Source organism: Vidua chalybeata, chromosome 3 (genome assembly GCF_026979565.1).
Source record: "Vidua chalybeata isolate OUT-0048 chromosome 3, bVidCha1 merged haplotype, whole genome shotgun sequence".
NCBI lineage: Eukaryota > Metazoa > Chordata > Aves > Passeriformes > Viduidae > Vidua > Vidua chalybeata.
This window is the reverse complement of record NC_071532.1, coordinates 58,952,266-58,969,136: the sequence shown is the minus strand read 5'-3', so window position 1 is coordinate 58,969,136 and position 16,871 is coordinate 58,952,266. Positions and strand designations below refer to the sequence as shown.

General features: G+C 37.9%; 2 protein-coding genes across 8 annotated transcripts in view; one reads left to right on the top strand and one right to left on the bottom strand.

The window, feature by feature from the left end:
* Positions 1 to 16,871, top strand: part of AKAP7 (A-kinase anchoring protein 7) — an 82,372-nt gene that overhangs the window by 15,386 nt on the left and 50,115 nt on the right. For all 4 annotated transcript variants that reach the window (XM_053936857.1, XM_053936855.1, XM_053936856.1 and 1 more), the window contains exons 5-6: positions 1,687 to 1,847; positions 8,442 to 8,554. In XM_053936857.1, the coding sequence (XP_053792832.1) occupies positions 1,687 to 1,847; positions 8,442 to 8,554 (274 nt within the window). The remainder of the gene's footprint in view (positions 1 to 1,686; positions 1,848 to 8,441; positions 8,555 to 16,871) is intronic.
* MSH5 (mutS homolog 5) lies at positions 1,645 to 16,104 on the bottom strand. Of its 4 annotated transcripts, XR_008429684.1 has the most exons (4): positions 15,894 to 16,104; positions 10,980 to 11,128; positions 10,689 to 10,789; positions 1,645 to 1,732 (listed from the first exon to the last, which is right to left on the bottom strand). XR_008429684.1 is itself a non-coding variant. In XM_053936854.1 (2 exons), the coding sequence occupies exon 2, from the start codon at positions 15,366 to 15,368 to the stop codon at positions 12,933 to 12,935; it is 2,436 nt and encodes an 811-aa protein (XP_053792829.1). In that variant the 5' UTR covers positions 15,894 to 16,104; the 3' UTR covers positions 12,510 to 12,932. The 4 variants fall into 4 exon arrangements, 1 of the variants encoding a protein (XP_053792829.1); XR_008429683.1 differs by lacking the exon at positions 10,980 to 11,128; XR_008429685.1 differs by lacking the exons at positions 1,645 to 1,732; positions 10,980 to 11,128 and adding an exon at positions 8,578 to 9,917.

The window sequence follows — 16,871 nt, the reverse complement described above, 5'->3', positions numbered from 1 at the left end:
AACTGAAAGCACACTGCACCGTGTGGATTGACCTTTCATGGAACTTGTCGAGTTGGCTTGGGCTGGTCAGTGAGTTCTGCAGCAGACCCTACAGTATGGAAATATAAATCTATGTTCAGCTGAGGAACAGAGCTTTCCATGGACTTTCTGTGGATTAGTTTTCAAATGTAAAAAATCCAGAGATGGATTTTAAATACTTTCATGAATCAATACTTAAAAGCCCTCTGCAAGCTTTAACTTAATTTGACTCAATGTATTTGAAATATCTGTACTTGTTTTGGACCAATTTTTAGGTTCATGTTGGTAAATAAATCTATGCCTGCTTACATGTTAAGTAATCTGACAGGTAGAACCAGTATTAGATGGTGTTTTTGAAAGATTTTGAAGTACAGCACATAAGGAAGACACAGGAACAGGCTTGTCTAACAGTGATAAGAGGGTAGGTAAGTGACAGAGACTACACTTAGAGTAAAATATCTTCGCCAAGGAACAAGGAATGTTGGTGTTTAAAATGGTTATAAAGGAACCAAAGTACTTCTAGCTTATAGATTAAAGCCCTCTAAAAAGACCACAGGAGGGCTCTATCAGTGAAGGATATTCTGTCATGTAATCAACATTCATGTGTTTCTTAACTTGGCCTAGGTTCCAGTTAATGCACAGTTCAGATCAGGAGTCCACCTTGTTAAACACAATGGGAATGTGTAGAGATTCTTGGAATTGTACAGGTTTTGATGAAATTATTTAACCTACTGTAGAAATCGGTGATTGCTTTCATCCAGCTAAAACAGAAAAAGTAAAAATGCCTCTTCTGAGCATTTTTAACCTATTACTGCCATCTAGCGTTTATAAAGTCTGCATTGATTTGGGGAAGAGATTAAAATCAGGTTAATTGAATAGAATTAAAACTGTGAGATGTGAGAAATCTTTTAGAAAACACTAAAAATGTTTATGTGGTTTTTGTTTAGAATTTAAATCACTTTAAGTGCAGGTCAAAACAATTATTTCATGTAATTGTACATACACTTGATGTGGCTAATTAAGATGATCATTAAAAGATTTGTACCCTGTTTTTGCAGTTATAGTGTGCACGCCTCTTAGCTCTTACAGAAAGTAAATGTAAATTGAGACTGCACCTCTTTTAATAACAGTTCTTCATGAGCTTAATTGTAATTTCTGTGTAATTTTATCATTACATAGGTAATGTTACATCTGTTTATAATTTAACTAACACTGTTGTAACTTGGACTGAAGAAGAATCTTAGTTCAATTGACATATCAGGAAAGGAAAAAAATTAATTTAAGAGTGGAAAACTAAATGCTTCTGAGTAATCATCTTATTTAAATGGGATTCACAAAGTAATAGGGACACTGTCATGTTAGTATCTGGATACCTTGAGGACTGAGATAAACTCTTTTGAGGAATTACACCCACTACTAAATCTGCTTTTATTATTGGTTTGGTTTTATAGCACAGTGTATGAACCACTTTACCTTTATAAAAAGGTGGTAGTAATAATAATAATAATAATAACAACAACTGTATTGCTAGAAACCAGTCCAAAAGTACCACAGTAGATAATAAATTGGTACTAAAAAAATCTTTGTTACATTTATTGATGTAATGATTAATGGCAATATTAACACGAGAAATTCATTTGACATTGGTCTTTTCTTTCCTCTCAACAGAGCAGTTGGTGCTCTTTCTGACAGCAAGGTTTTTGTAGATGATCTCCTGAAAGGAAAAAGAGTGGATTTGTCTTTTCAAGGAATTGATCACTTCAGAAATCAAGTTGGATTTGTGAATTTGGCAGAAAATGATCATACAACACTGCTTAAGGAAATAGCAGGTACAACTTGTCAATCTAGTTTTAAGTGTTTTAAAGACTTCTCAACAACCTCAATGAGAATGGAGCACAAAGATAACTAGGTGCTAATTTAGTCAATAGTAATTTACCTTAAACAGCTGTAAATGCTACATAATTAATTTCCTGGTCTAATTTGCGTATTTCAAAATGATGTTAATGAATTACAGACAGTACTGTTCTCTGATAACTTTTTATTTAGTATATGTAAAAAACATAGTGCAAATCTGTAAGTGGGATGTAAAGACTCCATGCTACCTTGTTTTGGTCCTATTTTTATCTGCCTATGAGTCTATACTTAAACTATGTTGTTTACAGATATTTAATAAAAATTCTCAAAGAACAGTACTGTCTGTAATTCATTCGTGTCCTTTAAAACTATCCTGGCAATTCCAACTATTCCTTGGAAAGATTCTTTAAAAGAGTTTTTCAGTATTGATGAATTATCTTTTGTGTTCTGAGGAATGTGAGGTCACACCATTTTTTAATAGAGCAATAACCCATTTTGCAGAGCAGCAAGGACTGCTGCTGTCACACTACCTCTTTGCAGTCCAGTACAGAGGGAAAAAGTGAAAAAGTTCTTTATTAATACTGTGTTTTCTCTAGCAATTCATTAGTTTCATTTCTGAAGTGCAGCTGGTTTGACCTTTTACAAAGACCTCAGATGAATTTATTAAGGAATCACTGTTTTGCTACTTCAAGATTATGTATGGCTTCTGCTATGTTCTAATGTGAATTTTGATTTCATGTTGTTATTTTGTGTTGTACATGAATAAAGGAGAAATATTGAAAACATAATCAATAGAAAATAGATGAAGTTAAATTAGCTTCTAAATTATAGGAAACCATTTTGTTCTGTAAATTATACAGAGAAATTGTTTGATAATAACATCTGAATGTGGTCATTGCATGCCTGCTAATACCAGTGTAGATGTAGGTTTGCCAGAGATGGAAGTCCAGGAAAAGCAGAGCTAATGTGAATCTTCTGTTTGTTCTGATTTCCCAGTTACTTCCCAAAAATCCATTAAAAGACATTAGCATAATTTAATTATCTACCAGGAATAGTGTTAAACAGTTCTGACAGAGGTTTGAAGAGTATTTTAATAACTGTTTGTCAAAGTCTTTTTAGAAATTGTGCGCTTACATGACATATACAATTACAGGACATTTTAAAAAACTTTCTTCTGCTTTGCTGCACCACAGAATATTTGAAGGACTGTTGTGGTTTAGTTCCAGCTGACAGCTCAGTCCTGCATAGCCACTCGCTCACTCTTCCCCAGCCATTTGGGGGAGAGAGTTGGAGGAGTAAAAGTGAGAAAACTTGTGGGTTGACATAAAGACAGTTTAATAGGGAAAGTGAACAGCATGCACTCGAGCAGAGCAAAACAAGGAATTCATTCACAGTTTCCCATGGGCAGGCACATATTCAGCTCTTCAGTGATTCAGCAGGGCTCTATCACTAAGAGTGACTTGGGAAGACAAATGCCATCCTCCATCCTTCTTCTTTCCCCAACACTATAAATGCTGAGGGTGATACCATACAGTATGGAATATCTCTATGGTCAGTTGGGGTCAGCTGTCCCAGCTGTGTCCCCTCCCAGCTCCTGTGCATCTCCAGCCTGCTTGCTGGAGAGGTGGGCTGAGAAACAGGAAAGGTTTTGGCTCTGTGCAAGTGCTACTCAGTAGTAACTAAGACATCCCTGAACGATCAAACCTCTGTTCAGCATAAATCCAAAAGATAACCCTATACTAGGTACTATGAAGAAAAGTACTCAGCCAAAACCAGCACAAATACTAAGTGAATCTGGAAAAAGTAATGAAGTGCTTGGTTTTTATTTTGATAGCTACATTGTAAATGCTGCTTGCAGCTGATAAAAGTAAATAAGTGAATCCTGGTTTTTTACCTACAGGATTTGCAGATGTTGATTTTATGGATTAATGATGCATGTTATGGTCTGACCATGAGAGGGAGCTTGTATTTCACAAACAGAAAAATTACTCTTCTGTTTATGCATACAAATGTTTCATTTGCTTTTGGTCTTCTGATTTTAAGAAATGTTGTTTTGTTGGCTTAAATACTTTAATACAGTTAGGACTTCACTGTAGTACTACTGTCAGTTAGGCTGACATGCAGTACAACTAACTTAGTAATTTTCTTTAACTTCACTTGTGTATAAATGACATTTAGTCTAATCTCTTCAAATTGATTTCCTAGAAGTCCACACTAGAGAGTGAGAGAAACGGAAAGCGAGTCATACTGCCCATCTTCTTCTCTAGATACATTACAGCTTTACTTGAGCATAAACTTACATTGCCACCATATCAAAGCAATCTGACTCCTTTGTGCAGCCACATGGAGAATTCAGCTGTGATAAAATTAACATTTTTACCTTTGCCAGCTAATTTTTAGCCTATTTAACTTGCCCATGAAGTTTACTGTATAGCTATATATCTGCTGGTGGAAAAGATGGGAGCAGTGGCAGGCATGAGGCTGGTGAGAAACAGTCTGTTCTGACAAGGATGATAGTTTAAAGCTCATCAAGGATGAGCTTCTTTAAAAATCGTGAATCCACACATTCAGCATCCAATTGAGGGTGAATTGCATTGCCCTCCCTTCAGGCAGCATAGGGAAATAGTTTAATTCAGTTAATTTAGTTCACTTTAGTTACAGATGGCTGGAGCTGTGATAAATGAATTTTGCCTCTTGTCAGTTGTTCTTAGGTCATTTCACATGATGAAAAAATTTGGAACTCAAAAGTATTGTAATTTTCCATTAGAAGAACTGATTTGTACAAAGTGAACAAAATTATGGCAGTCCAAATTGCTGTTGTTTAGTTAGGTGGGACTGGAAGTATTCTCTGAAATTATGAAATGATTCTCTGAAATGATTAAATGATTCTCTGAAATCATACTGAAAGCGAGGACAGCAAATGCTTTTAGATTTTGATCTACATTGTTTTTCATATTGTGCTGCCTAACACTGAATTACAATAGCTCTGATAAATAACTCACTAAAATGAAGCAATATGCTTATGGTGGTTTAAAAGAAGGTGCTATCACCCATTCTACTTATGTTTCTTTTTCAGTTTAGGACTTTACCTTCACATTGTCACTATCTTGTAAGGCTTAGCTTATGTACTGACATGGGTATGAAGTGGGGATTGCTAGGCCCAGCTGCTCCATGCATCCCACTTTATGAACAAGCTCATCTTTCTTATGTGTATGTGTGTGGTGATGGAGAGAAACAGAACAACCCACACATACTCCTGATGAGTGCTTGAAATAACAATATAGCTCGCTGATACATGGCAGTGGTCTGGGACAGTGACAGCTCACTGTAAAAAAGTCTAACTAATACACAACCAAGGAGCAGTGGACGAACTACTGGGAAACTGGCTTGACTGGCTTATCTTTTGGCCCATCTCTTAAAAAACCCTAAGAACTTAATAATTTTAGCATGGCTTAACATGATAGTTCTAATGGTAAGTTATCTACGCTCAACTTTTCTTCATTTCCAAGTGTAAAGTCAAAAAAAAATCAGTAAAAAGACAGAATACCGCTAAATTATAAACCTTTTAATTGAAGGAACATGGTTTTGAGACAAGAAGAAATTAATAGTCTGGAAGTATACATATGTAGCAGGTTTCTCTATCTAATGAAGTCTTTGGAAAGAAGATGGCCATTTGTATTATGGAATATGGCTCAATAAGCAATTTTACTATGAATTGGTCTGTATTGATCTAGCTGTTGGATTTTTGAGCTTTTCCCATGTAAAGTGGTTCTGAGTAAGCTTCATATATCACATTTCCATTCTAATTATAGGGAAAGAGTTATCTAATGGATTCAGCTGCATCCAGTGTAAGAGGCAGATGACATTCAGTAATTTTGACATTATAAAAATGAGGTACGAAATGATATTACAGAGTACTTCAAACTGCATGAAAGGCAGTCTGAAAGCTGTCCAAAAATTTGTTCCAGGAAGTCATTGTGCTTGTAAAAATAGCTTTAACATTTCTAGGGTATACTTTGAAGCTGCAAACATCAGTCAGCCTGAGGCTAATAAAGGAAAACATAGATTTTGTTTGATTTTTCACTCTAAGTAGTAATGATAATGTCTGGAGGAAAGATGGAGGATACTCATTTGTCAAAACCCCTGGGCATTGTCTATTTTTCTCATCACTGGCCTCTAATTTCTTTCAGCTAAAGTAATTCCCATCATAAACTTTAACTTTTGTGCATTTGCCAGTCAACAGATCGACTTTTATGCTGTCTCATAAGCCTAGAACTTTCCCTTGCCCACAGCATCCATGTGTCCTTTCCAGTTTCTGTTAAATCCCTTCTTGTAGCCACTTCTTCAAAGAATTTCACGGATATTAATAGCATTACATTATCTTGTAACCTTCCTGTGCTCTCAGGAAAACATTTCTCTTTATTTCTTTTTTTCCCCTCCACTTAGTCAGATTTCATTCTATTTTCATTATTTTTGAAGAAGGAAACACGGAGTTAATTATGTTCATAAGTTACCTTAACCAGTAAAATGTCACACTTTCTGGGGTTATCTTTAGTCCCAGCAAGCCCAATGTCTTGAGCCTGTGATGTTTAATATGTCTGTGCCGTGACAAAGCTGTGTGCAAAGTCTGATGCCCCTGAGAACATGTGTAGACACACACCTACACACAAGTAAAACTGTTATGTTTAAAACTGCAGTCTCTCTCTCCATGCTTTTCTCTTCTGACCCAGGTTTTCATTGTTTTTTCTTGATTGGAATTGCCAGATATGAAAGGATTTTGGAAAGATAAATCGACCAGATATCGAACAAAGCTATTTCGCACAAAACGAAGACAGGCAGGCCAGTGGTTCTGTTCAGCAGGGTAAAGTGCAGGTGCCCAGCTGTCCTGCCCAATTCCCACACAGTCACAGCACTGTGTGATCAGTCTGTCCTGCTGAGATCCCTGAGTTCACAGTCCCGTGATCAGAGGCACATTGGCAAGCCTCTGCTCTGATACTAAGCTCTTCCCGGAGTTAGGAGGGGACACCTGGAGAGGTGCAATTCTTCATCAGCACAGATCCTAGTTGCAGAGTGTCAGATAAGACTGCATGGCCTAAGATGTGATGGCAGAAAAAAATTGGAGTTTTCAGAGGGGAAAAAAAAAACTGCTATGCACAAGATGAAGTCAGAACATCACATGGTAATGTAAACCTGGGTCCAATAAGATTTACCCTTTGCTGGAACATCAGTGTCAGTGGGTCCCCAAATGGTGCTGTTTAGAGATTAGATACAGGAGCCAGAGAGCTTAGTGGGGATTCAGTGTAAATTTAGAAATGTCTCCCACAGACAAAATTTAAAATAATACAAGTAGGTCAGCTGTACTTCTGTTATTTGCTTCCTGATGTGATGCTGTTTCTTCCAGGTGCCACAAAGAAGACTGTTGAACTATCAAGCAAAAAAATAATATATTTAAATGAACATGCATTGTTTTGTTAAGGGCTGATTAAATTTATGTGATAGGATTATAGGATTGATAATTTTCCCCCCATTTTGAATTTAGTTTGATTGTGTGAGTGAGCTAGACCTACACCTAGTGAAAAATTGGAAGTTGTACTTGCAAAAAAAAAACAAAAGCTTAAGGTTTTTCTGTTTTTCAGCAATTTTTTTTCAGCAATTTTTCTGTTTTTCAGCAATAGAAATACTCTATTTGCCAGTATTATTTTTATCACAGTTTTTTTAAATTTTATCTAAACCTTTTTTCAAACAGAAATTTTTCACATTGAAAGTATTTAATCTAAAAAAAACCCCATAGAACACAATTCAAAAGTTGAAAGTATTTAATTTAACAAAAACCCATAGAACATAATTCAAAAGTTACACTGAAATTTATTTCCAAGAAATTAAACATTACATTGCGCAGATAAGTTGCAAAATAGTAAACTAGGTCAGTGTTGTCGAGTTGTTTTGGCCTGGACTATAAACAGATAAAAGTAGGAAAAAGTACATTAAAAGTAGGAAATTAGCTCAGAAGGCAACAGTGAAGCTTTAAAACCCAAGCAAAAATCATCAGCACACCTAATATGTTCTCTAATGCTGGCGTGTTACTCCAGTGTCAAAACTTAGAGCTTTCACTTCCAAATTTCCTTTGGTCTGAGTGGGAGATTACCCAAATACAGAACATAGAAGTCACCACAGAATACTGTTTTTGAATTGAGAATTCTGTTACAGAGTTTTCCTGAAGATTCCCACACTTCTAGTGAGAGTGACTCCTGAACAGTGCTAATGTTGAGTCTTGATTTTGATAGCAAAATCAGACAGCATGAACAGCTTTCTAAATGCCATTATTTAACTGATATTAACTGCAAATATTTCACATGAAATATTATATCAATTTTCACAGGAAATAGTATATACCTCTGAAGGAATAATATGTACCCTTGAAATTAAGTAGAAATCTCCCTGCCTTTTAGTACTCATCATCTTGTTTCTTTCATGTGAAGCACCTATGACTAAAATTACATTTGAAAGCACATTTTAAGCATTACTTTATGTAATATCTTTGTATTTATGCAATTTTCTCCTCCTGTCAGAGACTATGAAGAAGATATTTCAAGAAAAGGGGATCATGGCAGGAGAAGAAAGAGGTTTTAAACCACATCTGACCTTCATGAAATTGTCAAAATCAACAGAGCTACGTAAACAGGTGAGCTCACATTTCACATAGCTCAGCAGCAATCTAGAAAGTTTAATTTGGAGATGGACAGTGTTGTTTATGCTGTAGCATCATATTTGCTACTTTGAACCAGCTGAAGAGGTAAGACTTTAACACTTGGCTTTTAAAGAAATAATTAGTGTATCTACCATTTAAACAGTCCTGTACTGTAATTTACCACTCTTGATATTCTCAGTGCAGTAATATCATGGTCTGTTTTCTATTGGGAAATTAGGCAAGACCAAAGGTTAAAAGTACTTGTTCAGAGTTGCAGAACTCTCATTAAGTGGTAGATTGTATGCATGCAGTTTGTTTGCTGAATTTTGCTACTGTATAGGAGAAAATGAGCAAACAAACAGTAGAATTTCTGTTTGGATTATGCATAGTGGACAGACTGTTAGTTCCCTACCGAATATGCTTTGGTGAATTTCAGAGTAATGAGGAAAAACTATATTAATAAATATATATAAGTTAATATATCTTCTATATTCTCTCTTGCAGGCAGTTATTTCTTGCCTATTAGGGGTTTTTTTTTGACAAAATACACAAATACATGAAAATAGGATATAACTGTGATTAAAATATATAGAAGCAATACTAGTGTACCTTTTTTTAAATTTCATACTAATTTAACTGTAGTACTGTATTATTTAACACAAGATATACATCCATACATTTTTTTCTGACATTGTGTAGAATGTTTTATGTGATTTTTTAACATTGACTAGGAAAATATTTTTCAGAAAAAATATTTTAAATAAGAACTAAAGTACATAAAACTAATCTTTTAAGTTGATTTTTCCTCAATAGTGGGTTAAAGTTAATAATCAAGCTTTAAATTTTAGTTAGAAATAGCTCTAAAAATGCTGAAGGTGCATGTTTTAATTAAGTAGTATTTTGAAATCAGTAGAAAGAAGGTAGTGAGATTTGAGATACATCAAGAAAATATGAGGGTGTGCATACTTGTTCTAAAATAGAAATAAAGACTTAGCCACAGGATGCAGGTGGTATAGATATTAAATTTGTAAACTCACTGAAGCTTTTCCTTGAAATGATAGTTGGGTTTTAAAATGCTAATTTTAAAAAATCCACAGATCTTCTAGAATATCAGCTCTTCAGTGATTTAACTGGTTAAAACATCTGAGACAATCAGGGTGGGATTTTTGCTATTCTGTATTTTTACTGTTTTTTGGCTGGTTGGTTGTTTCATTTACATTTATCTACCTTCCATGAAATATTAGCCAGGATGTATCCTTTCTATTCTGATATTCACTGCTGCTGACAGAACCAGGTCAATGTCATTCCAAATCATCTTCCTGAGCCCTCCATAATGCTGGATAATGCATATGATCTACTGCATAGGAAAATATTATGTATCAAAAATCTGTACATTTTTCTGTCAATTCAGTGTGAGGCATAAGCATCAGTCTTTACTCTAATTTTTTCTTTCATTGTGTTCTTGCATTTAGTTAGATAGTTTCATGCACTTACAGAAAACAGTAAATAAAAACATGTATCATAAAAGGAGTAATTATTTGGCAGTACATTTTAATACAATGTCTAATTGCATTTTCAGATCATACAACAATATGAAAAGCAAGAAAAGAGAAGTGGATGAAGGTTACATGAGCAAACTTATAAAAGAGCAAATAGTACTGAAGTGGTTGAGTATTGTTCTCAGCCATATCTTTATATAAGTATATTAATTTATTTTTTTAATGTAAGCTTCCTTATTTGAAACAATATTCTGTTAAGTCACCCTCCTCTCAATGACATCTAAATTCCACCGAAGTTATATTTTAGGGGAAAAAAAATCTGTTTTTTAAACCTTAATATAATTGAAGTAATTTTGAAATGCATATATTCTGTAGAGATTTCACCTTTCCCAAAGTTAAAAATTATATTTACAAAGCAAAGAGTTTGAGAATTCAGAGTTAGTAAAGATCTCAAGAAATAAGGTTTTCACTTTGAAGACACATAATTAATACATACACATAATGATAAATCTAAAAAACATGGAAACAGATATTAATAAAGGATGACAGTGTGAAATTAAGTGGATTAGAAAAGAGCTATCTGGTTTACTGTACCCCCTTCAGCTTCTCAAATTAAAGGACTTATTTACCTACTCAGAAGTGGGACCAACTCATTCTTCATGCTTAGTTGGGCATTTCTCAGATCAGATGTGCCACTGAACACTTCCCCAATAATGTGCTCCTAGATGTCCTTGTGGAAGGAGACAAAGGGATATAATTTACTTGCACATGTTCAGCTATTTCCAGAATTATTTGAATGAGAAGAATCCTGGGTTATCATCATTACTTTCTGTGCAAAGAACCTAATGAAGCACAACAAAAGAAGCAACTGGAGTTTTGCATTTGAAAATAATGTTTCTGTTCCTGCTTCCCTCACTCACCTCCTAAGTTGCCACCAGTCAGTCACAAGCCCTGTGTTTTCCATTTGTCCACATTCCTGTTTCTTTCAGGGTGTGTTGTGAGACACTTCATAAATGCTGTATGATGTTTGAAGGTCCTTTGATACCTAGTACTGCCAGAACTGCAAATGCTGTGAAATGAATTTCATAAGTAGAAGATGACTGACAGCTAAATTGCTCTGATGGAATCTACTTAATTAGTGCAGAGTATATGCCTAGCCTAGACAGCGGTTGACAACAAGAAATGCCAAAATGATAAATCATGAATCTTTTGTATATTATATTCTTTTGTACAGTGTATCTTTAAGATGCTGCATGTATAGATAGTAAAAGAATATTTTATTGAGAAAAATATTTGTATTAGCAACACTTCTGAGTATTGCAGGGGCCTGTTCAAGGCCTGATGCAGTGTTGCCATTCACTTCAATGGTGACATCATGATACCAGATATTATGCAGACAGTATTGTTATGATTGCACTGGAAATGGCATGAAATGCACTATTCAGTAATTTATTACTGTATTTTTAAATGCAAATTATGTTAAACTTCTGTCACTTTCCAGTTTCATACAGAAATAGCATAAGGTACTTATTTGGTAATAATAATAGTTTCCATTATCATCAAGGAGGAAATTCCACACTGAAACAAACCCAAAGCAGTGTCTCCAATTATACCTCTTTTTGATGTATGCTGATATTCATCTTTTTGCTATCTTCAGCCAGATATACCAGATAACATGTTCACTACTGATAATTACTAAGGGATTTAATTTTTTTTAATCTAAATTTTCTCTCAGTTTATGTGACATTCATATTTTTGGCTTCTTGAAATGACATAGATGAGAGATGTAGTATGTCTTTTATTTGCCATAATGTAAGTGGTTAGAGCAAGTTTTGGCAGACAATAAGCTATCTAATGTCTCCTCTGTCTTATTTACATGAGGAATATCAGGCACTTGCCTGGCTGCAGGAAAGATTATTGCTTTGATAGTGTTTAGATATGGCTCTTGCATCATTAATTTGTTAATGAATTTTTCTTGCATATGCATACATAAAATACTATGTTCAGTAATGATCCTCTGCATGACAAGAGAAGTGAAAGGGAATCCTCCCTTTGTGGTATTAATCCTCAAATGTTAATAATTGAAAATAGAATAGAAAATGTGAATTTCTCTCTTACATTCCTAGATTTGTAATTTTGCCTTTATTTATACCCATGTGGCACAGACACATAGAATGCATGATACAACTGTATCATACAGGACCTTAAAGAAGAGAACAGTTCTCAGTAAAACTAAGGTACTTCCATTTATCAGTCCCCACTGAATCTGACCACCAGCATTCTTTTTATATCTAACCCCTGGGATCTCTGGCATTTGGACAGAAAAGCTGGTATAAGAAAAGCCACAGAGCCATTAAATCCCTCTGCATTGCTACTTCTGGCAGTCTCTATGTTAGTGGTTTTTATTCTGACAACTGTTAATTGTTAGTACAAGAGTCTGAGCTGTGTATTTATTTGGAATCTTTTATGCTGATCCTAAAATGGCTGAAACCATCACTTTGGCACAATATGAAACAATAAACATGTTCCTTTAATAGTCTTCTAAGACTAGTAGAAATGTGTTGTGATTTTTCTGCAGTATATTTTTTAATCTGAGGTTCCAGCAACAGGGACAGAAAATGCACAAAATGAGTGACCCAACACCTGGAAGAGGTTCTTAAAAATTCTTCCTCTTCATACACTCATATGATACACCATATTGCAGGGATATGTAAGTACTTGGTTTAAACAAGAAGAAGAAGGAAGGACATGACAGTTTGTTGCAAGCTAAATGTCCTGTGAGGTGTCATGTCATAGTGATCGTTCTGTTAAGTTCTGTTTAAAGACTGTCCATGGTAGATATGATGCAGTCAATGTATTTACACATACCCTTGCTACAGGACTGAGGCTGCAGAAGGCAACACCTCTTTAGACATGAACTCTTCCAAGTCCACTTGGGGATCGTCAAGGTCTATGCAAAGAAACTTTTCCACAACAGACTTGCATTTTTCCATCCTATCACATTTTGAAGGATTATCAAGACATTTGATAGGTTTTCCATTGCGAATCAGTTCTGATACTTCCACTCCTCTTTCAATAATTTTGGCTGGCATTCCTGCTAATGCAGCAATATTGGCAGCATGACTAATGGTGGACATGCCCTGTTTGATCTGATAGAAAAATATCAATTCCTCTCCATCCTGATGGGTCTCCATGGTCAGGTACTCCAGAAGAGGTGTGTCAGGCAGGAGTTCTAGCTGCATTAAACTGTGAAAATTAGTGGAGACAAAGACCTGTGGACACTGTGTTCCTTGTCTGATCCAGTACCTCAGGACAGCAGCCAGAAGGGACAGGCCATCCAGTGTGTTGGTGCCTTTACCAAACTCATCAATAAGTACCAGGGACCTCTCCGTGGCATTGTTTACAGCCTTGGCAACCTGGTTAAGATCAATCATGAACGTGGAGAGCCCTACAGAAACTGATTCCCTACTGTGGATTCTTGTGTAAATCCCATCAATTACTCCAATCTCTGCCTCTGCTGCAGGGACATAACTGCCAATTAGAGCCATGAACACTATAAGACCTACTTGTTTTAAGTAAACACTCTTTCCAGAAGAGTTGGGCCCTGTGATGATCTTTATTCGTCTGGTAGCCTCGCCGCTGTCCACAGGATTGGCCACAAAAGTCTTTGCACATAGTTCCATGAGTGGATGCCTTCCGTCCTTGATGTGGAAGCCGTGGCGGTGAGTAAAGCGAGGTCGGCAATAGGCGTTCTCCCGGGCCATCGCTGCCAAGGCTAGCAGCACATCCAGGTGTGCAGTGTACTCAATCACACTGTTAAGTACTTCAGACTTCTCCAAGATCCTTATCTGCAGCTGATGCATGATGAGTGTTTCCTGGTCTCTGATCTCACTGTGCAAATCACCCAGCAGGCTGTCTAGCTCCTTGGTCCGGGCACTTCTGTAGTGCAGTTTATCATCTGACAAGAACATGAAGTCCAAGCCTTCAATTTCAAAGTCAGTCTTATCCACCATATTTGGTAGGCGTGGAATGGAGAGAAGGAACCCAATCAAAGGAATGTAGATCACAGAACAGGAGGGAATGTGATTGTCCAAAGTCTCCAGTTCTTTTTGTGCCACTTCTGTAAGGAAGTCTGGCAGTCCCATCAGCTTTCGTTTCTTCTCATCAATTGTGGCATCTACATTGGGTCTAACAGTGAAGCGGTTCTCTGAGAGGCTGCCTTCAAAGTCTACCACTTTGCTGATCAGGTTAGCAATGTAGTGCAGATCATCAGTGAAGACACGTGAAATAGTCTGAAAAAGTTCAATAGTGTTGGGCAGAGAACGACACGTGTCTCTAAGGCACACTGCATTGTATGCTGTCTTATACAGTGCTTGCCAGTCACTAACTTTTGTGTTGGAAAGAGTCATTCTCTTTAAAATAAGAGGCACATTTTTAATATTCTTGAGGCAGTTTTGAAGAGTGAGGACTGTTTCATGATTCTGAGCTAGCAGGAAGAAGTTGATAACATCCAGCCGTTTGTTCAGCTCTGTCATGTTCTGGGTAGGTCGTGTGAGCCACAACCTCAGCAGTTTTTCTCCCCATTTGCATCTGCAACGGTTTAAAATTCCAAATAAGCTAAATCCTTCTTTTAGTCCACTGGATAGCTTGTACACAGAAGGATGGATATCACTTTTAAATATCTGCAGGACACAGTAAGTGTCTTGGTCCAGATTCACAGTATCTGACAGCACAAATTTTTTAAAGGCCAAAATAGGAACTGCTATACTGCTGTCTTCGAGTTCAACTCCAACCCTTCTTCTGTCTAGAAACTTAAGGAGGCCCCCCAAGGCTCGTATCATGAGTGGACTCTCAAAAGGGATGATTGAGGACAAATAGAGAATTTTCTCTGTAGCAGTCATATGAGATGGGATAAATGGAAATGGCCTAGACAGGATCCGTTGCTTGCTGACTTCCAGACCAAAATCTATGTTGGGAAACAGGACAATTTCTGGTTTTCCTATGTCTTTATCACCAGCAGTTGCTTTTAGGTTGGTCAGGAATTTGGCAATATTCTGGTCCTGTTTTGCACTGGTCACTATGCATTGAGGGTTAAGTTCCCCAATCACTTTTTGCAGTAGCTTGAGGTCTTCATTATCAGGTATGTCAGGCATGAAGTAGACTGAGCAATCTTCTGTATCATAGTAAGTAATTGCCAGCTGCCCTGCATACCACAGAACAGACATATGTGTCTCCGAGCTCTCTTGCTCCTCTTGCTCGGGCCCAAGCGGTAGTGGCAAGGCACAGCTTGTGGTTGATGTGGCACTCATCTGTTGACAAGAGGTATTTTTATTCACAATTCATCCAAATCGTCCTGAGAAGTAACTTTAATTGACAACAGGAAGTTAACAGGAAGTCAGTCTTCCATGCCTGGAGAATCTGAGATGCTACCAGGAATTAACTATAAATGTTCAAGTGAAAAGACACAGCCAATAACTACAGCCATTATTGGCTTCCAAGGAAGGAGTAACAGGGCTAACTACCAGCATTAGTTTTACAGTTTGTGTTCTTTATATTTTTTTAAGTCTGTGTACACTCAAGTACCCATAAATACAGTAACATGCATGGACCTGTATATCCATGTACAAAATCATCTCTCAGAGGTTCGTGACACACACCTGCGCTGACCATGCAGTGCAGCCCCATAGCCTGGCCATCATTTCAGGGTCGTAGCCCCATATTTATGCTGCACCATCACATGGCTCCAGTTGCTATAGAAGCACATAAGGGATCGGAGGTACCAATCCCTGTCAGAACCTCACTTCCAATCCCCTCCCACTTTGCTCGCTACTCACCCTCCTCACCACAGAAGGGCAGCTGGTCTCAGCTGCTGCGCCTCCCTGCAGCCCAAGGGCGTTGTGCTATCCCCTTTCCCTTCCTCTCCGGGCGGGAGCCCGGCGCTCCGTCGGGAGGGCCCGTCAGGGGCCCGGGCTCGCCTCTGCAGCCGGGCCGGGCCCGCTGCGGCCCTGTCCCGGCTGGCGGCGGGGCCGCGCCGCAGGGAGCGACCCTCGGGCCGCCTGCAGGCCCCCGCTGGAGGGAGCACCTCAATGGTGTGCTGGGTTGTGCGGTGTGGCACACGGAGCCTGGAGGTGCTTGCGTCTCTGCTACCTGCGCTGTCACCACTGGAGCCTTCCTGCTCCTGATCCCAAGGCTGACGGCGGCAGTAGCTACGGGGCCTGCATGGGTTCAACTGCTGGGATAGCGGGCTGCACTTTCCCAGAGACACGAGCAGGAAACCCAGACATAGCAGGGCTGCCAGAGGCATTCTCCTGGTGCTCTGGCAGTCCTGCAAGAGCTCCTCGTGCCGTGCTTCCCCAGGCCTGTGTTATTCAGCCGTGTCCTTTACAGGCATCGCCCATTACAGTGCTTCCTCGAGAGGCAGATGTCTTCCTCCTCCCCTTCCAGCACCAAACGCTTCAAAGTGTGCTCTGGAGTATTCTTGTTTCTGACCCTTCCTCATTATAGCTTATCTTATTATCAGCATCTGTACTATTCCCACGTGGTAACAACTTTTCTCTTGCATCTCTACTGCTCCAGACCCTTTCAGTTAAGAAATGAGCCATAACCTTCCCATGCGCCTGCATTGCTTCATCCTTTCACATCTGACTGCAAGCAGCACTCCAGAAATTGTTCCAGTTACTAAAAATATCATGGTTTTCCCATGGCTGCTTTTCCAAATACTTTTCAGTAGTGCATCACAAGCACGACTCAATTCCTAAGCATTCAACTTTTGATTCATACCATAGCAACCTGTCTTTGACAAGCAACATCCC